The sequence below is a fragment of the Lampetra planeri genome, chromosome 50 (genome assembly GCF_965212315.1).
Source record: "Lampetra planeri chromosome 50, kcLamPlan1.2.h2, whole genome shotgun sequence".
Classification (NCBI taxonomy): Eukaryota; Metazoa; Chordata; class Hyperoartia; order Petromyzontiformes; family Petromyzontidae; genus Lampetra; species Lampetra planeri.
The window spans coordinates 6,481,116-6,501,814 of NC_136156.1; the positions used below are offsets into that span (position 1 = coordinate 6,481,116).

Here is a 20,699-nt window from a genome sequence, read left to right on the forward strand (position 1 = left end):
CTTCACTCAGTAGAACCGTTGTTTCTTCTTCTGGGAATGTGGAGGCTGTGTTGCTTTTTGAGTAGTGAATGTTTGATATGCGGTGTGCGCAGTCCTGAATCTGCCAGTCTTCCCGGAGCACTCCATTAAATGTTTTTTTTACGTAACACGTGAATTATCGCCTGGTGAATATTTCTCGTTAGATAAATAATTTATCAAGTAAGAATCTCCGAAGCTCACACGTGCACCACAGAATACACAAAACTGCTTTCGGGGGAACTCACAAGCCACGCGACCATGCTTTAGCTGACGAGCACAGAGAAAAAAAAATTGGTTCACGAAAAGAAAAACAAAAAGGCGATACTCGCTCAGCGGAAAGTATACGTATAGAGGGTTACGAAGTCGTGTTTTGAATCCTGGCCACTGATAGCTTCAGTGGCGAGTGATATTTGAACGTATTCGCGGTACACCAGTGGTGCACGGTATATTAAAAAAGCAACATTTTCTTCCTTACGATTCGCAACTTCTCTAGGATTTTTGGAACATTCTAGTGAAAGAGTTGCATAAATAGGAGCACAGATTTAAAAGTTAGAGAAATGTTAGATGAACAATGTCAGTCTTCCGTATTTGTTACTCCCATCTCTCCGATATCACTATCCAGTATCTTCTCATTATATGCCAATCGCTCATTTCCCATTCATTCAATCCATTCATCATCATTTACTGTCATCAGTTTCGCGTTCACCAAAGTCACGCATCATGACAGATTTGCCCCCATCGCTTCCTCTCATTTATGTTATCCGCCTCTTCTCCACAGTTACATTCAAATGTAGCGTTTTTAATTCTCTGTTAAGCACCTTAACCAGTGGCTACACATACATTTCGTTAAGGTAAGATGCATCTTGACTTAAAGCTTTCGTGACTGCAAGAATTCATATTCTTTGGTTGTCTCGGTAAAGCCACGTAGCTTTCCCGAAAGACCCAAAGAATATAAGGTAAGATACGTCTGCCAAACTTCTTCCGCATTTCCAGGTCAACGTTACTATGTTACACGGAAATTCCCGTGTAGCCAGTTACCCAGCTAATTTCTGTGACAAGAGCCCACAGCAGCCACTAACAGCAACAACAACAACGGAGTTACTTTTCGATTTAAAGCTTTCGTGACTGCAGGGATTCATCTTCTTGGTTCTTTCGGTAAAGTCACGTGACTTTACCGAAAGAACCAAGAAGATGAACGGAGTTACTCTTGGGGTGGACAAGTACCCAGCCAGCAGCTAGCCAGGAAACGCGAGGCACAGATAATTTTAATTGTCGCATGACATAACATTTTCCGTTCATCACTTTTGAGCTGCTTTCAGAAGTGACCACTGTGGCTTGGAATTGTGTCACGTGGTTACATAGCAAAGCCCTTTACGAATAAACTATTTTAAACTATTTTTAAAATATATTTTTCTTTTTTACCAGGTAAGGCCCACTGAACTTTTTTTCAGAAACGACCTGGCTATCATTAATTGTAGCAGCAGCTAAATACTCTAAATGCAAGTTTTTTCTAAATGTGGATGTAAAAATAACAGAGAAAAATCCACGCGACCACGGTCAGAGAGACACGCAAACTCCAAATATATAGCAGCACGCGTCAGTGTCGGGATCGAAGCCACGATCTCCACCATACCAGGCGACGGAGTTAAGGGTCTCGCCCACCGTGGCGCCAGCGAATGTGATCGTGACTCGACGGGAGGTCATATAGTAGGCTCCTTGTGGCATCGGTCGGCTGCAGCTATGATTTTCACGGCATCATTTCCATGCAGCTGCGCTTAGCCAAGTGCACGGCCACGGGTTTCGCAGCAAAGTTGGCATCGAGCGTTCGCTAATCGGTCTGGGTAACTTTGCCCGCCGGCCCTGGTCTTGGCATCACAGCTGCAAAACAGCTGCCGGTCGTCTCATGTGAAACGAAAGCCGGATCAAAACGGTGGACTGTGATGAATGTCGCGGTTGCAAATATCATTTGCGTACAAATGCGGCATCGTAGTTAAAGATACTTTTAGGGCGCAGCAGGTTACACGTTGCCCGATAAGACCCACGTTTAACCATCGAGATGTGAGCGCGAGAAACGGTGTTTGTTCCCGTGAGACCGTCTTGAAGCTGTTTTACATTGCGTGGGGTTACGGGCGAAATGTCTGGCATGCCGCAGCCAATGCATGAATTGTTTCATTAATTGATGGCATACTTTAAGATATCCTCAATAAATGCGTTAATAATTGCACTTGTACGTACAGTCACTTACGCCGAACACTTACATGCAGCGAACGTTTCCTCGCGAAATAAGAAATAAGTTAATGTTTACGATGTCGCGTTTACGATGTTACGGCATTAGGCGACAACGAAACTTCACCGCTGGACAATTTCATTCGAGTCACTGGCCACCATCACTCTTCTCTTAGACTGACGCACGTGGATTAACAGCAGGGCACCAGAGAGGGCACGGCGAAGCGCGATTAGCGCATGAAGGGTTTTGCCGACGGAGTAATTGAAGCTCTAAAACGTTCCGTCGATTTACTTTCGGCAGGCTTTCCCCGAACTCCGGCGTACTCCTGATCCGGCTTCCAGAGGTGTCACCGTACGTTATTAAATCGCATAATAAAATCGCATTGCGTAATTATATTTCATGATGTTACTATTTTTATCTTCTTGGTTCGTTCGGTAAAGTCACGTAGAAGGGAAATAATAAAATAATAAAAATACAACATAATAAAATAATATAATAAAATAATAAAATAATGATATAATATATGTTTCAACTGAAGGTGATTCTAATATATAACACAACATAATAATTGGGGAGGTTTTAAACTGTGGCGTGCTCCGCAATGGACTCGCTGAGAATGTTCTCCCCGCTGGTGACTGCAACTGTAGAATATTACGCGTCACACTTTAGCGATCGCAGCCTGAGGCCTAGATCAAACATATATATTTATTTTGTAAAAAAATGAAAAATATACGACGATTCATAATTTTTATTTAAAGCTTTCGTGACTGCAGGGATTCATATTCTTGGTTCTTTCGGTAAAGTCACGTAGAAGGGAAATAATAAAATAATATAAATATATTTCGATTTAAAGCTTTCGTGACTGCAGGGATTCATCTTCTTGGTTCTTTCGGTAAAGTCACGTAGAAGGGAAGTAATAAAATAATACGTGACTTTACCGAAAGAACCAAGAAGATGAATATAAATATAAAACAATAAAAATTCTCAGGACGTTTCGACTGCAACACAAGCAATCATCATCAGGTGTGAAATCCACAGCAAGAAAATTTGAAAAAAGTAGCGGTTTTTCCACCACTTTTTATTTTTATTTCCCTTCTATGTGACTTTACCGAAAGAACCAAGAATACGATTCATAATTTGTTTCGTTTTAAATTTAGATCGCGCAGCGTAGCTTTTCAGTTTAACACGTAGGCTTTCGCGACCAATATCATCCATAATATCTGGATGCCGCCTGATGATGCCAGTTGTAATACTGGCAAAACGTCGTACTCAGATTGTAAATGTTGTGGTTTTGCTCTCCAACACACCGGTTAGTGCTGTACTAGTGACGAATTGGCACGTTTTGTTTACGTGACAACAACCCTTACTAGTTGGCTGTGTCGGGTGGTGCTGTGTTTAACAACACATTTATATATTTACGCGATCTAACCCAAATACCTGTATTATGTAGCATATCATGTTTATTTAAAAAAAAAGCTCTACCAGAGATAATCAAAACAAGTTGTATAACGTCACGGGCAAATGTGGCAATTAGTTTGGTTTATCGGCAAAACTGGAGTGTTGAAAAGCAGGCAAAACATGTTGACAATTTTTTTTTAGTGGAGGGTTATCGTTAAAATGTTCCGTTATCATTTGCTACACTTTGATCTGACCCGAGAGACACTGATTGCTGATCATGACGTCGGTCGTGAAAGCCTTTATATAACATTTGGTAAAAAAAAACACAATGCGAGTGGAGTATACGGAAAATATTGACATCTTCACTGAAATTGATTGCAAAAAAAAGTAACCTTCAGCCAAAGTGACTCACAGCGACGTTTTACGTAATTTTTGCAAACAAACTGCATTGAAAGGAAGACGTTAAAGACAAATAGAGGAAACAAAGCTCCGTCTCATTTAGGCTGATGCCATCGTAATTATACCATCAAAGTTATAATCTACTCTTGGTTAATGTCACGTGTTCCAGGAGCTAGATGCCAATGCCGAGGTATGGTAGCCACGACGAGAGGGCTTCAGGAAGTTATAGTTTGTGTACTTTTGCTGTTCGGCCCGCGTTGATGGAGCACAGAGCACAGTTATTTGCTCGATATGTACGGGTCCCTAAGTTTGGGTTGCGCGGCCACAGTCGCACCACCGCGGCTCGCGTCGTTACGTTTCCATCCATGACGGAGATGTGCCCATCGCCCTGTTGGTAAACGTGGAAATTAACTGCAGCAACTGACTGAAAGACATCGTAGAGAAGGCTGAAAAAAGCAGGGCTCAGTAAAAAAAATACGAGCAAAAAAACACATTCACAGTTCACTAAATTAGCACAAGGTACCTGTTGGAGGAAACACACCTGGAAACACACCTGGAAAGCACATCAGAGTTTGTGTATACCTAGGCCCGTTATTGAAGGCGGGCTGGTATCAAATGATGGCATGAGAGTACGGTTGAATGCTTATAAAACGTGATCTTAATAACGAAAAGCAAAATGCCGATGTGTTGCTGGAGAAGAATGTTGTACATTGTCACGCTGTGAAATTTGGATCAGTGACATCGGCATTGACAAGTAACAGAGGCCGATTGGTAGGTGGAAAGAGGCAAACGCGCGGCACCGAAAAACATGTGAAGCTTTGCACAAAAGTTAGAGACATCAACATCGCATTGACGTAAGGGCCCACTCCGATCAGTGGACGTGGGGCAGGACGCGTCGCTCGGAGGGCATCGCAGCCGGTGGTCGAGACGAACAATGGAGTGGCTGCCGAGGGAGGGACACACGCCCAGGAGATTGTCCACCACGGTGATGAAGCAACCGAGTCAGCTCTTGCGCACGACCTGGATAGTGTGTTGCATCGCAAGGCTGCGACAAATGCACGTGTGCACGTTGAACTTCTTTCGCGCCATTCGTAGCCAACCATGCTAATCGGAAGTGCGTAGGAAGGACAACAAACTAAAGACAAAAAGGCTGGGAGAGGTCTTCATCCAGCAGTGGACATATGCTTCAAGTGACAGCTGGAGTCACGACAGTTTTCCTTGCGGACAGTAAAAAAAAACCCAACTCCATCTTCTATAACCCCCACCGATGGTAAAACGTGCAAACAAACCACAAAGCCAGCTCTGCCTTCATCGACCACTTTCTGCGAATGTAGTAGAACCCATCGGTCAGAGATCCATCGCCGGGGCGAAAGCTTTGACGCGAAAACGCGGTGGCAGCGGCATTCCGTTACGCTCCGGTGAGCGCGGTTTCCTACGTAAGACGCCAAATAAGTTCAACGTACACACCAAAAAACAAAGATCCCCCGTATAGCCTTAAGTGACTGTTGGGGCAAGTGCCGTCAGCGAGCACATATGAAGGCCAGAACGGCAGCGAGGGGGTTGGTGGCCAGCACCACGCCGGGCCACCTTTGTCTCCCTAGTGGCGATACTTACACACCGAACAAGGCACTCATTCGACGCTGAGTCGACCTATGGGGAGGCCCAGGACCGGTTCAGATAATCGTCACTGATGTTGGCCGTGAGTGGGAATCGAACCCGGGTCGCCAGTTTAGTAGCGCAGCGCGCTAACCGCTACACTACCGCTCCCCACACACATACAACAACAACCGCCATTCGCCACTAAGTGGCGGTGACGTCACCACGACGTTTGTATCAGGCTATGTGCACGTTGAGGCCACGTGAAGTGTCGAACACCCGCTGGCACGAGGTCACGGGACAGACCCTGGTGCCACGGGTCGACTTACTGAGATGAGTGGCTGATGCACCACCCGTGCCCCCTACTGTGCCAACTTGCTGTGCTTTAGCCACTCGGCGCTCCACTCGTTGTTGTGAGCGTCGCTCCTCCGCCCTCCGTTGTTGTTGTAGAGCGACTGCCTCCAACTGCCCAGCAGCGTCCTTCACGAGCCTCCTCCACAGAGGCCGATCTTGACACCGCTGGTACCAGTCATCGGCAAGTCCACTCAGCTCCACATCCTCCTGTACCACATTACTCCATGCCCATGTCGCGCCCGTTTAGCCCACTCGATCCGGCAAAACAAAAGCTGTTGAGGCATGCGGTGGCTGGGCATGCGGGCTACATGACCCAGCCAACGTAGCCTTGCCTGCCGGAAGAGCTCACCGATGGGACTTTGTCCAGATCTTTCAAGAATTTGTGAGCTCCTCACACAATCCAGCCTGGTTAAACCCAGGATGAATCGTAGGCAAGCCAGCCTAAATGTTTCTAACTGGCGAAGATGTTCCATTAGGGGGGTCCATGTTTCACAAGCATAGAGAAGGGAGGGAATGACCGTGGCCGAGAAGACCTGAAGCTTCGTGCGGAGCAACATACCAGGTAGCTTCCATGCAGCGTTACGCAACCAATGAAAAGATATTGCCGCTCAACTGATTCGGAGTGAGACCTCTGCTGTCAAACCGGAGCCGGTCATGAGCACACTGCCCAGGTATGGGAAACTCTCCACTCTCTCCACAATTGCCCCATCACCAATTGTGAGTTGTGGGGGTGGTGTCCGATGGTACAACATACCCAGGCAGGTGCTTAGTTTTGGTCGGGCTGGTGGTAAGGCCCCACCTCTTAGTGGCAAGTTCCAGGTTCAGCAGCAACGCCTCCAACTACTCCTCTAAGTGGGCAGCAATTACCAGATCATCGGCATACATTACATGGTTGAGCAATAGGGAGCCATCCCTTGACCGCACCCGGGCATCGATCAGCCTCCCATTGTACCTGTACCAGATAAAAATTCCTCCGGTACAGCTATTGAAGGCTTCATGAACTACATGATCGAAATAGATGTTAAATAATTTGGGAGCCAGAGGACATCCCTGTTGCACCCCAAGGTGTACAGAGAATGACTCCCGACTCCCGGCCACGTAGTGTTACCCGGGCCCGCTCACCATCATGAAGGTCCTTAATGATTGTGAGCAGAGGGTCAGGGACTCCGAAAGCACGAAGAACAACCCAGAGCCCAGACCTACTGATGGTATCATAGGCCTTGACCAGGTGAATAAAGCAGAAATGTAGGTCTTGTACACACATACACACACTAACACACACACACACCGTGACACACACACAGCGACACACACACACACGCTGCCGCAATGACACGTCCCCCCCAACGACTGCGCGCTGTTAGCGGCCCGGGGTGTGTAACGCGATCCGGGATGTGTAACGGTGCCCCGCGGCTCCTCAGCCTCGCTGCCCAGTTCTGGCATTTGACAGATGCAGTGACGGCGCGGTCAGCCAGTCCGCGTGCAGAGAGGCGAGGTTGTGACGGTGGTGGTGGTGGTTGTGACGGTGGTGGTGGCGGCGGCGGTGGTGGGGGCGATAGAACCCCCGCGCGCACACGCGCAGCGCACATGGGCTGAATGTTCCAGTAGCTGTTGACCCTCTCCCCTTCTCTCTCTCTCTCTCCCTGTCGCTCTCTCCGAGCCAGTGGCTCTGTAAAGAAGTGGAGAGGTGGTGGCGGCAATTTAAAACCCCGCGCTGAAACTGCACACCGCGCGGCACTGTATCGCGGCGGACAGAAGACCCCAAAGTGTTTAGCGCAGAGGAAGCGGTCCGCGGACACGGGAGGCGGAGTGAGAGAGGAGACGCGTTTCCAAATAGAAATTTTGCGCTTTGGAAAGTCAAAGGGGGGGGAGGGGGTGGTCACTGTTTACCAACCACAACAACAACAAAAACCTCTCCACCCTCACCCAGCCACCCAGCCAACCCACCGCCGCCGTCGCCACCACTGCCCGAACACCCGGAGAGATTGAGAGACAGAGAGAGCTGTGAGCGTGCGGCGACGTGGAAGGTGGCGGCGGCACCGGGAGAAACGCCGGTGACGCTTTGGCGGCAGCGGATCGTCGGAGGCCGCGCTCATGGCCAGCTCGGCCCCTGCGAACGGTCTGCAGGGAGACCCTGAGATAGAGCTCTTTGTCAAGGTGAGTTGACGGCCCAGTGTGGATGTGGGTGAGGGCCCCCCATCCACCGCTGTTGGATCTCCGCAGAGAACCACGTCCGAATTGACAGCCGCGTGCGCCGGTTCGCTCGTTGGACAGGTCGGGCGTAATTTATTTAGGAGCAGGCGATGGGGGTAGGGATGGGTGGGGGGGGATTGAGAGTGTCACGAGATACTTGGGAGTCCGTACGAGGAGGAGGAGGAGGATGATAATGATGATGGTTATTGTTTTATCATCTTTGCGTTTGTCTGAATTGGCTCAAGTGTCACGCTTTCGGGGGGCGGGGGGAGTTGGGCTCTTGCTCAACCCACGTTGGAGGTTGTGTGGCCGTGAGCACATTTCACGCGTGCGCCCCCCCCCCCACCCCCCACGGCATTTTGCTACATCGCAGTAACAACACAATACTAATAATGTCCCGGCAGCGTCGGAGTGCGCTTACGAGAGTTGTAACTTGGGAAAAATCGGTTCAGAAGGCGAAGTGCATGAACCACGAAGCTCCACAGTTGTCTGCAGAGCAACGTCTTAGAGCAGGGGTGGGGAACCTTTTTTCTGCCAAGGGCCATTTGGATATTTATAACATCATTCGCGTGCCGTACAAAATTATCAACTTAAAAATTATCCTGTTATATTTGGTCAAACATTTAATTAACTCACCCCTAATGCGATGGCTGGAACTGCTTCTCTTTGGCGAGGCGTGTGATGTTAGCTGGTATTGATGACGTTGCTGCTACTCGCAACTGCTTTTCCAGGTTTGCTCCTAGATTTATTGAATTTCGAGTCCCGCCTGCGGTTGCTTTGGCAGGGCCACACCAAATGATTTCGGGGCCTTATACGGCCCACGAGCCGGACGTTCCCCACCTCTGTCTTAGAGCATGGGCGGCAGGCCTCATCAATGTATCTCATGAGCTATCTATCTGTCGAGGTCATTTCACTCTGACGATCTACAGCTTACTGTCAATGCACTGATGAATGAAGGCGCCCCCCACCCCGTGTCGCTCACGTGGTTCGTTTGGCCATACTTCACCACGTTGGTCAATGCGAGTGCGACAGAGGACCGATTCTGATGTCACTCATCACTGATTTCGCCGGTGGCCCGGCGTCGAAACTCGGGTGGCCAGGTTCATCGCGCAGCGTGGGAAGCACCGCCGCCCCATCGCTCGCAATGATTCCATTATGCGGCATCCCTTTCTCAACGCACACACCGTTCATTGTTGAGTGCAGGGCAGGCCCAGCTCTAGTAGCTTCCTCTCGGATTTAACTGTTGGGGGGGTGCCGGGGGAGGGGGGGGGGGCAGTAGAACTGTTGTGTGGAGTGGGGGGCACCGTGACAGCGATTCACCACTCAACTTGGTGCCAACGGGACACTCAGTGGTGGTGCAGGGCCCAGCCCAGCAGCGGCCGCCCGAGCGCCAGCCAGCCCCTGGGCACGGGGCAGCGCTCCCATCACCATCGGCGCTGTCGAGTCGGTGAAGGGAGTTTCTTGCCTACCTGTGACGGGAGCCACCAGGTCTTGCTTGCCGCGGCGTCACAACCGAGCGGCGTTGCCCGCAAGTGCTGGAAAATGTTGCACGCCCCGCTGAGATGATGACAGCAGCGATGATGAAGGTGCCGAGACTGACTGCGATGAGCGACCTCTTCTGGCCTACGCCTCATACAGTGCAGCGTATTATGTATGTAAGTTGAACTTCTTTCGCACCTTGTGTCGCCAACCGTAGCCAACCGTAGCCAACCGTGCTAATCGGAGGTGCGGGGGAGGAAGACAACAAACTCAACACTGTTGATTTAAAAGTGAAAAGCTCCAGTGGCTTCCTAATATCGGAAGGAAGAGCGTTCCAGACGGCCGCAGAAGAGCATCTGAAAGCGCCACGCGATGCGGTGACCACCGTTTTTGTTCGATGGCCCAGCAGCCAAAAGCCGCTGCTGTGAGGATGACCGGAGTTCACGTGTTTGGTGGTTTATGCTCCTTGACGAGATCAGCGAGGTGTTGTGGTTCATTTGTGGCGAGCACTTTGTGTGTCTGATGAGCAGAAGCCAACATATCGTGGATTCGTGTCGCATATTCATCTCAACAGAAACGGTGGGCGGATTTATTTATAGAGATAGATAGTCGGTCAAAAGGCAGGACTTGAATAGGGACATCACGGATGAGTGGAGTTCCAGACAACAGGAGCAGCAGAGGAGAATGAGCGACCTCCTACCGAGCAAAACGTTGACTGGAGGCTTCGATGGAAAGCCTTGGTCGCTGGCGCTTACCCCACTGATGTTTATTTTTTTCACGAATACTTATCATCACGATTGGTCCTCTATAATCAACACATCTAATCAGATTCGAAGCAGTTGGTACTGGTCCCACTGTGGTGCAATGCTGTTGTTACTTTCCCAACTCCTCCGGATTACATCTCGCCAACGACGTGTCCGTGTGTTTCACTCTGTGCGTACGTGTCCCCTTCTGGGCCGAGATGCCGCGCTTTAGCTGTTCCTTGCGTAATTTCCCGACCACACGCACACGCGCCCCTGTTTTGATGCGCGGCACGTTGCTCATTTTATTTCGATGGTGACCCAAGACGAAGGGGAACACAGCGGACCCCGATGGTTTTGTTTGCGTCAATCACAGAGGCCGAGTGCCCGTTGTTGTTGTTGTTGTTTGAAACTCCGGCCTGAAACTTAATTTGTCCTATTCCCACGAATTATTCCTCGTCGTTTTTGTTTAACGCAACGCGATTTGTTCTGATGGGCGAGTCGTCTCAAGAAGTCTTTGCGCCGCCGTCACGCGTTCGCGTCTCTGCGTGTTGAGATCTTCACACTTTTGACACGTTCCGGTCAGCGTGTTCTTGCCGGTGCCCTGTTATTTGTTGGGCGAGTTGGAGGGGGGGTAGGTGGGGGGGTGTACGCTGTCAAGCCGATCAGCTGGCACGGATTCACACATTTTTCGCAGAGCCTCCGCTACAAATGACATGTGCGCCAAAACCCCTACAGCTGTTCATTGCGTTACCACGAATCATTGTGTGTACCACTCATCTTTGTGTACCACTAATCTCTGTGTTGCCACTAATCTGTGTTGCCACTAATCTCTGTGTTGCCACTAATCTGTGTTGCCACTAATGTTTGTGTTGCCACTAATATGTGTGCTGCCATTGTCCCTTCACCCCACCTTATGATTGCCTTAGCCCCATACAAACCTGCAGGCTCCATTGCTAGATATTGAGGTGCATTCATTTAAAAACGTGTCACTTTCTTCAATAAGACAAAAAAGCTCTAAATCACGTGCAATGTGGATTTTATTTTTTAACTAAGCCCTACTTTGGTCGATTTGATGTAGTTGAAATAATAATTATTTGTACGTATAAGGTGCCTTTCACAAAAGGTATTAAAGCGCCCTGAATGAAAAGGAGAAATAAAATAATCGAGAACCGGGTGGCGGAATTAGAGGCAAATAGGAACACAACAAATGGTTAAAACCTGTTTTATCTTTTATTTTACAAGGTGAGTTTCTCATCGGCACTCAAATATATCAACACTGTTCGAGAACCTCAACGGGAGAGCGTTCCACAACCTCGAAGGTTTGAGCAGTAGCTGTCTTCAAGGGACGGCTGTTTCCGTTGACTAATATCAGGGGCATATTAGAAAATATCAAGCGTATTAGAGCATACACAAGCCACAGTGTGGCTGTCGCCATGAAATCTAAACTACGGACCATATAGTAAACCACTGTGGTCTACGTTCCTTCAACGGAGGAGGGAGGAGGAACAGCGAAACTAACACAAACTCTCCCCTGAAGCCCCCTTCGTAAAGGCTGGCACATTTTGACATTGGCCTCTAAGCTCCTGAACACGAGAATAACATCAATGTCATCTGAGGTGAAGCAACTGTGTCTCAATTGAGAATTCAATCCTTGTCGCAACCCCATTTCTCGGAAATTGAGTGAGGCTGTCACCCTCTGTTAAATGCGTAATCCTCTTAGTCCCTAAAACAGTCGTGTCACACACATCTAGCATCGTTTGGTTGAAATCTATTGAGTCGATTGGGTATTCCATCTTCACAGTTCAGGCAGGCAAAATAAATGCGCACGTGTGCATGGCGCATGCCATTTAAGTTTGCCCAGGGTTTATTTCATGATTCAAATCTGTCTAGTGAAAACATAAATAATGGACGATCGGGGTAAAGCAACCTGCAAGATTGTTCGGAAGAGTACGCGCCTTGGAGAGCGCTGTACAGTGATCCGTCGTTGCTCACGAACTTGCTATCCGCAAATCGCATCTGGAACTCTACACGGACTGCATCGAGAGAGAGAGAAATAATGTGATGAGATATAAAGTGATGAAAGTGATGAGAGAGAATGCGATGCGACAAAGTAATGAGAAATAAAGTTACGAGAGATAAAGTGATGAGAAAAATAGATGGGAGAGATAGAGAGAGAGAACTTCTCGAAGCATCTGCAGACGTTTGCGCATACGACATTCGTACAGCCAATATCGATATCCGCGAAATTTGCTATTCACGAGGATCTCCGGAAACATTACCCCTCGCGAATAACGAGGGAACACTGGTAGACGTCAGCGGGGAGACGAGGTCGTGATGGGTGACGCCGCTGTGCTTGATGTTGATGGGGGAGGGCAGGTGACTGGCATTGGAGTGGCGCCCACGGGTCCATAACTGAGTGGAAAGAAGTGGACTTCAGGTGGTGGCGATGAGTTGTGAAGAGCAAACCTTTGAGGCCATGGGGGAAGGAAGGATGTGGCTGGCGAGGTGTGTAGCCAGTGCGTATGTGACACACAGCAGCGCAGCGCAAACACAGAACTACCACGCACTCGGACTTGCAACGGAATCACCGATCGTTTCTATAGCAGCCAGTCACAAAAGGCAGGCGGACAATGGTATATCACATGACGCAAAACTAACCCATGGGATTACTCAGATCCGTGATTCGCTTGTCAATGAATCAATGCAGCGATTAACCGGAATCTTAACCTCGATTCTGCGCTTCCAGTCATTGGGTTCATACAACACAACGGTATTAAAAAAAATAGTTTTCCAGCGCCTATCCTTCGTGATGTATGTATGTATGCATGTGGAACTTCTTTCGCACCGTACGTAGCTAGCCAACCGTGCTAACCGGAGGTGCAGGTGGCCCTTGTGGCATTCGGCATGATGACCTATTGACCCCGGTGCTATGGGCCATTTAATTGTACCGCAATGGCTAATAACCGCATTTACAAAAAAGGAACAAAGTAGCATCACAGCTGTGCTAGCTGTGGCAAATGGTCGTGATTTTATTCAATATTCGAATATTTTCGCCTCGGTGATAGCTGGGGCACATTTATATGTATACAGCCCTTTGCTGCCAGTTGTGGAGAAGGGGGCTTTGCTTGACCATACTTCACCACGCTGGCGAGTGCGGATTGGTGAACGGTTCGGGGAGTCCTCGGGACGAGTTCGCGGAAACACTCGCCACCACCACGTGAGCCAGGAATCTCACTCAGGCGGTGACTTTGTCCGTGTGCGCTAACCGCTGCGCCACCACTCCGCCCACGGAATGTACGGCGGTCTTAATGATCCCATGAGCCAGGAGGTTTCTGTTAACCAATAACGTGCAATGTATATGAATAGGAAGTGCAGTAATTGGCCCTCACGTCGACTACGATTTGTTGGAGGTATCGTGAGCAGAGGTGCCTGTGACAACATCACCCGGAGCTATTTTAATGTTTTTTATTTGTTTAAAATGTGCAGGGACTCCTATACTTACGAACGAGGTTGGTTCTCGAGGTTTGTTCGTAAGTCGATTTGTTCAGAAGTCCAACTTTACTCCTGTCGATTTCAAACATGTTGTACGGCATGTGCCCTAAACACGGGGAATAGCTTTAACAGTTGTTTCATCTCCTATAGATGTAAAGGCCACTGGTTCTTCACGTTCTGCAGATGTAGATGCCACTGGTTCTTCATGTTCTGCAGATGTAGATGCCACTGGTTCTTAATGTTCTGCAAATGTAGATGCCACTGGTTCTTCACGTTCTGCAGATGTAGATGCCACTGGTTCTTAATGTTCTGCAGATGTAGATGCCACTGGTTCTTCACGTTCTGCAGATGTAGATGCCACTGGTTCTTCATGTTCTGCAGATGTAGATGCCACTGGTTCTTCACGTTCTGCAGATGTAGATGCCACTGGTTCTTCACGTTCTGCAGATGTAGATACCACTGGTTCTTCACGTTCTGCAGATGTAGATACCACTGGTTCTTCATGTTCTGCAGATGTAGATGCCACTGGTTCTTTATGTTCTGCAGATGTAGATGCCCCTGGTTCTTCACGTTCTGCAGATGTAGATGCCACTGGTTCTTCATGTTCTGCAGATGTAGATGCCACTGGTTCTTCACGTTCAGCAGATGTAGATGCCACTGGTTCTTCACGTTCAGCAGATGTAGATGCCCCTGGTTCTTCACGTGCTGCAGATGTAGATGCCACTGGTTCTTCATGTTCTGCAGATGTAGATGACACTGGTTCTTCACGTTCAGCAGATGTAGATGCCACTGGTTCTTCATGTTCTGCAAATGTAGATGCCACTGGTTCTTCAGATTCTGCAGATGTAGATGCCACCACCGTCATCTTTTGCGCGGCAGTTGAACTTGCAAATCTCGGTCCGAAAAGGCAACCGGACATACGGACCAGGTTTGTTCGTATCTCTGAAAGTCGCAAGTCGAATGTTCATAAGCAGAGGAGTCCCCGTATATATTGCATCTGGAAATATCCTTCGAGATGGAAACACCTCATTTGTACGGGTGTGCACAGGGTGTCAATTGACGGCGCATAGCGAACACGTGACGATACCTGTCGACAAAAATAATCCATTTGAAATCTGTAACTTACATGGCGTATATTTATACAGTGGATCAGAATCTTTATTCATCCTGGAGGAATCTTACGAGCCGCGAAGCGATTTTTCACAGATGTCCAGCTTGGGGAGGGGGGGGGGTCAGCAAGTAACAACACAAAATAAATAAATGATACAAGAGCAAGATAGAGAAAAGTGAAGCAAGTCACAAATAAATAAATATAAAGCATGGAAGTACGGTACAACAAAACGATCACAACCAGTCATAGACAAGCACAATTTTACACACACGCACACAGAGCTGTGCATTGCATTATAAGACAACTCCCAGCCTTGTCCACACCACCATATCCAGAGAACGAAACTGCCCGGTGTTTTTTCGTCGTTTAGAATCACCCGACTCTCGTTGTGCGTGCGATGGACACATAGCGTGCTGTTACATCAAATCGTCGCGCTGTACTTCTACGCTCCCACCCTCAGTGACAAGTGTCGCGAAGTGTGCTCAAATTACCCACAATGACCCGCACGGCATGGGCGGGGGGGGGGTGCCGTCATCCAGCAGTAGATTGAAAAACACGATCAGCGTACGTCACGTGTATAGAAATCAACGCCAATTGGTGTACGCTGTTGTGACGCGGTGTCACTGTTAAAGCGACGAACGATCCGTTGCAAGGTCTCTGACCCGGAGCCCATCAGAGCCACCGTTGGGGGGGGGGGGGGGTTGCGAAAATTCGTGGCGTGTGTGCGTGTGACTGCCCACGCGTGCTTGCGCCATCCCAGCCGTGGCACGGGTTGCACCGTGTGTGTGTGTGTGTCACTGTGCGTGTGTGTGCATCACTGTGTGTGTGTGTCGCTGTGCGTGTGTGTGCATAGTGGGGAGCGGTAGTGTAGCGGTTAGCGCACTGCGCTACGAGCCTGGCGACCCGAGTTAGATTGCCGCTCACGGCCAACACCAGTGACGATTATTTGAACCGGTCCTGGGTTTCCGCTAGGTCGACTCAGCCTCGAATGAGTACCTGGTGTAATGTGTGAGCATCGCCACTAGGGAAACAAAGGCGGCCGGGCGTGGTGTTGGCCACCCCACCCCCTCGTGTGTCGAGCCGGCCTTCATAGGTGCTCGCTAACAGCACTTGCCGCAACAGTCTGTTAAGGCTAGAGGGGGGATCTTTGTCTTTGTGCATCACTGTGTGTGTGTGCATCACTGTGTGTGTGTGCATCACTGTGTGTGTGTGTGTGCATCACTGTGTGTGTGTGCATCACTGTGTGTGTGTGTGCATCACTGTGTGTGTGTGTGCATCACTGTGTGTGTGTGCATCACTGTGTGTGTGTGTGCATCACTGTGTGTGTGTGCATCACTGTGTGTGTGTGTGCATCACTGTGTGTGTGTGCATCACTGTGTGTGTGTGTGCATCACTGTGTGTGTGTGTGCATCACTGTGTGTGTGCATCACTGTGTGTGTGTGCATCACTGTGTGTGTGTGCATCACTGTGTGTGTGTGCATCACTGTGTGTGTGCATCACTGTGTGTGTGTGCATCACTGTGTGTGTGTGCATCACTGTGTGTGTGCATCCCTGTGTGTGTGCATCACTGTGTGTGTGCATCACTGTGTGTGTGTGCATCACTGTGTGTGTGCATCACTGTGTGTGTGTGCATCACTGTGTGTGTGTGCATCACTGTGTGTGTGTGTGCATCACTGTGTGTGTGCGCATCACTGTGTGTGTGCATCACTGTGTGTGTGTGCATCCCTGTGTGTGTGCATCACTGTGTGTGTGCATCACTGTGTGTGTGTGCATCACTGTGTGTGTGTGCATCACTGTGTGTGTGTGCATCACTGTGTGTGTGTGCATCACTGTGTGTGTGCATCCCTGTGTGTGTGCATCACTGTGTGTGTGTGCATCACTGTGTGTGTGTGCATCACTGTGTGTGTGTGCATCCCTGTGTGTGTGCATCACTGTGTGTGTGCATCACTGTGTGTGTGTGCATCACTGTGTGTGTGTGCATCACTGTGTGTGTGTGCATCACTGTGTGTGTGCATCACTGTGTGTGTGTGTGCATCACTGTGTGTGTACCTGTGGTAGTGGGGAGCGGTGGTGCAGAGGTCAGCGTGCCACATTACGAACCCGGCGACCCAAGTTCGATTTCCCGCTCACGTCCACCAACACCAGCGACGATTATTTGAATCGGTCTTGCGCCTCGCCAAGGTAGACTCGGCCTCAAATGAGTACCTGGTGCGGTGTGTAAACATCGCCACTGGGGAGACGCAGGCGTGTGCCGTGCCGGCCTTCACAGGTGCTGCTCGCTAACAGCACTTGCCCCAACAGTGTGTTGAGGCTACACGGGTGGGATCTTTGTCTTTGTTTGCCTGTGCAGTGGATCGCCTGTATAGATAGAGCCCGAAAAACGAAACGCATCGGCAGGATGCGATCGCTCGGCGTGCATCGGTGAAGCGCCCGCGCCTTCCAAACGACAAGTGGAAGCCGTTACCCCTTGTTCGTGTGTTTCCCAGTAAACGTGGAAGCCGTTGCCCCTTGACGATAGGGGCCAATGTTGGACAAACGTTGAGCCAACGTTGGTCCAGCAGTTCCGACCACTTGCCAACGTTGGTTCAATGTCGCGGGTCGACTGGGGTTTGTACTTGATTTGAGGCTTTCGTGACTGCAGGGATCCATACTCTTTGGTTCTTTCGGTAAAGTCACGTAGGTAGAAAATACCTACGTGACTTTGTCAAGGCGCTCTTCCCCCTCCAACCCAGCTTAAATATACGCTGCCAAGCCTGGTGGTGTTCATTCAGACGCTGTCTTTCCGACAGACCTGTTCTTCACCTGAGGACGGCTACTTGCGTTGTGGCCGAAACGTCGTGAGAATTATTTTATTATGTATTTTTTTCCCTTCTACGTGACTTTACCGAAAGAACCAAGAAGATGAATCCCTGCAGTCACGAAAGCTTTAAATCGAAAAATAAAATAAATCACGACGTTTCGGGCGCAACACAAGCGTCCGTCATCAGGTGGGAAAGCGCGGTCTGCTGCTGAGGCAGCAGACTGTTTTAAAACAGAACCAAAGAGTGGGGGCTTTGCACCTTCAGCAGAAAACGGGAAAGCGACTATTTGCAGCACGCAGGCCACGTTCGCTTTACACCGGCGCGTTTATTTTGGTGGAAGAGCGTAGAGGGGTAGCGCTGCTGGCAGAAGAGGCCTCCAACTCGTCCGCGCTGCCCCGACGCTGGCCACACGTCCTGGAAGGAGAAAACGTGTTTTTTTTATTACGAAATCGCCTGCAAGCGGCGGCTTTCTTCCCCAGTCGTCAGCGTCCTTCCAAGAAGGTCTCCGGCACCGCCGTGGCCAGCCTGTGGGTGGTTAGACGTGCACATGTGGGTGCAATATGAGAGCATTCAAACCTTCTTAGAAGGGCTATACGTTGCTCGTGAAGCGTTGGAGTTGTTCGTGTTAAAGGCCATGTAGCGAGTTTGTGTTTAGCGAAACTGCGTTCGTTTTCCGGCCCAATTGGGCTTCTCATTATTTTACAGAGAGGAGTGGATTCGGTTCGAAACGTCGCTCGTGCCATGTGACGAACAGGAACGGGCATTCATGCGAGTGTGGAATAGTGGCGGTTCAGCTCTGCTTTTAATTAACACGCGCACGCTGAAATCTGCAGCCCGACATTTGCGCGTGTGTATGCTTACAAGTGCTCGTATTTTTGTAGGTTTGCAATTCATGCCTGCGTGTGCGTGTGTGTGTGTTTTCTGAACTTATGGGAAGCGGGTAGTGTAGTGGCCAGTGCGTCACGCTAACAAACCCGGCGATCCGGGTTCGATTCCCGCTCACGGCTGACACCAGTGACGATTATTATCTGAACCGGTTCTGGGCCTCCCCTAGGTCGACTCAACATCAAATGTGTATCTGGTGAGGTGTGTAAAAACATCGCCATTGGGGAGACAAAGGCGGCCGGGCGTGGTGCTGGCCACCCACCCCCTCGTGTGCTGTGCCGACCTTCATAGGTGCTCGCGAACAGCACTTGTCCCAACGATCTGTTAAGGCTACACGGGGGATCTTTGTCTTTGTGAACTTATGGGCCCACTTAAAAGCAAATAAATAAAAACTACGACGTTTCGATCGCAACACAAGCGTTCGTCATCAGGAAGAGGGGGTGAGCTTCTTCTTTAGAAGCAAACATCCTCTTGTGTTGCGATCGAAACGTCGTAGTTTTTTGTTATTTTTTGTTATTCTCTTTGAACCTATCTACGTGACTTTACCGAGAGACCCAAAGAATATGAATTCCTGCAGTCACGAAAGCTTTAAGTCGAGATTCAGGTGCTACTTGTTCGGGCTGCGTCTTACTTTCCCGGAGCGTCTTATATCCCGACGTATAATCGTAGAAAGGCGAGTTAGATTGCTTGGACGAGTAGTGAGAAAACAAGAGAGTGAGTGTAAATGTGTTCTGACTGGGAACATTCGAGGTACCAAAGGGAACCCCGGGGAAGACGGCTAAATGAAGTTGCATAAGCAACTCGAACGAATGGATGCAACTGGCAACTGAGAGTAGCATCCAATGCAAAGTTGATGGGTAAATATCACGGACAGAGCTGAGTGGTAGGAAGGCCTTGGTGGTCAACGTCTTTGAGAAAGTGCTTGGCTCACAGAGAGAGATTATTTCATGGCGATGCACAATGGAAGTTGATTGTTTATTCATTCTCGCTGATATTTTATTCATCAAGTTGCTAATGTGGTGTGGTGCAGTTGCATAATGCAGGTGAGGTGTTTTCTGCCACTCTAAACCATAAGTTGAGACGGTCACCGCTTCACACACTTTCAGATGCGCTTCTGCGGTCGTCTGGAACGCTCTTCCTTCCGATGTTAGAAAGCCACTGGGAGCTATGACACTTTTAAATCTAGATTGAAAACTCATTTCTTTTTAACTGCTTTATGTGTTTAGTTTGTTGTCCTTCCCGTGCACCTCCGAATATCACGATTGGCCACGTACGGTGCGAAAGAAGTTAAACGTACGAAGGTCAGCCACGTGGTGCCGTGCGTAGAGCAAACAACGCGGGGAAGTGGCGAGTTCAATGACCTTTTTGGGGGCAACTCATCCACTCAACCATCGGCAGGATCGATCGAACACCAGTGTGGGATGCCGACAGTCGTTTTTGTTTTAGCGACTGGTTCCTGTGATGGGCACCTGGAATGGCCATCGCTTGCGCGGGGGGTGTGTAGAGGAGACGAGCGTGCACCTTTCCGCACACTCGCGTTCGAGTCGGGAGCCGCTCTCCATTCGTGGCTTTGAATCTTTAGGGGACGTCCATAAATGACGTCACGCACCTGGGGGGGGGGGTCAGACATTTGTGATGATGTGTGACGAAGGGGGGGGGGGGGTGAGAAATGTGACGTCACATCAAAATGCGCAACTTTAAATTAATATAGGCAACACGTTCTAGTTAATTAAATTGACTTTTTAATAAATGTTTTCTCCTACAGCATCAGAGTGCAGCGCCACATTGAATACGCACTACAATGACAATAGTTTAAAGCGATTTGAAGCATTTTTTGGGGGGGGGGGCAGAGCTGTGTGACGTCATATTTGAGGGGGGTGTGACTTTTTGTGACGCTGTGTGACGATGGGGGAGGGGGGTCAAAAATCGTCCAAAATCGCGTGACGTCATTTATGGACGGCCCCTTAACGCAAAGCGGCAGTGACGAGTTGACATCGGCGGGA

General features: G+C 49.3%; 1 protein-coding gene and 1 long non-coding RNA gene across 4 annotated transcripts in view; one reads left to right on the forward strand and one right to left on the reverse strand.

The window, feature by feature from the left end:
• LOC144734113 (chloride intracellular channel protein 5-like) overlaps positions 1–20,699 on the forward strand; it is an 82,050-nt gene that overhangs the window by 33,909 nt on the left and 27,442 nt on the right. The window contains exon 1 of one of the 3 annotated variants that reach the window (XM_078616176.1): positions 7,545–8,149. The exons of 1 other annotated variant lie outside the window; for it this stretch is intronic. In XM_078616176.1, the coding sequence (XP_078472302.1) occupies positions 8,087–8,149 (63 nt within the window). In that variant the 5' untranslated portion in view covers positions 7,545–8,086. Of the gene's footprint in view, positions 1–7,544; positions 8,150–10,903; positions 10,986–20,699 lie in introns of those variants that run through there. One more of the 3 variants, XM_078616177.1, reaches the window with a different exon arrangement.
• Positions 756–10,687, reverse strand: LOC144734116 (uncharacterized). The gene is made up of 2 exons (XR_013588477.1): positions 9,655–10,687; positions 756–4,466 (listed from the first exon to the last, which is right to left on the reverse strand). It is a non-coding gene; the product is annotated as an uncharacterized LOC144734116 (long non-coding RNA).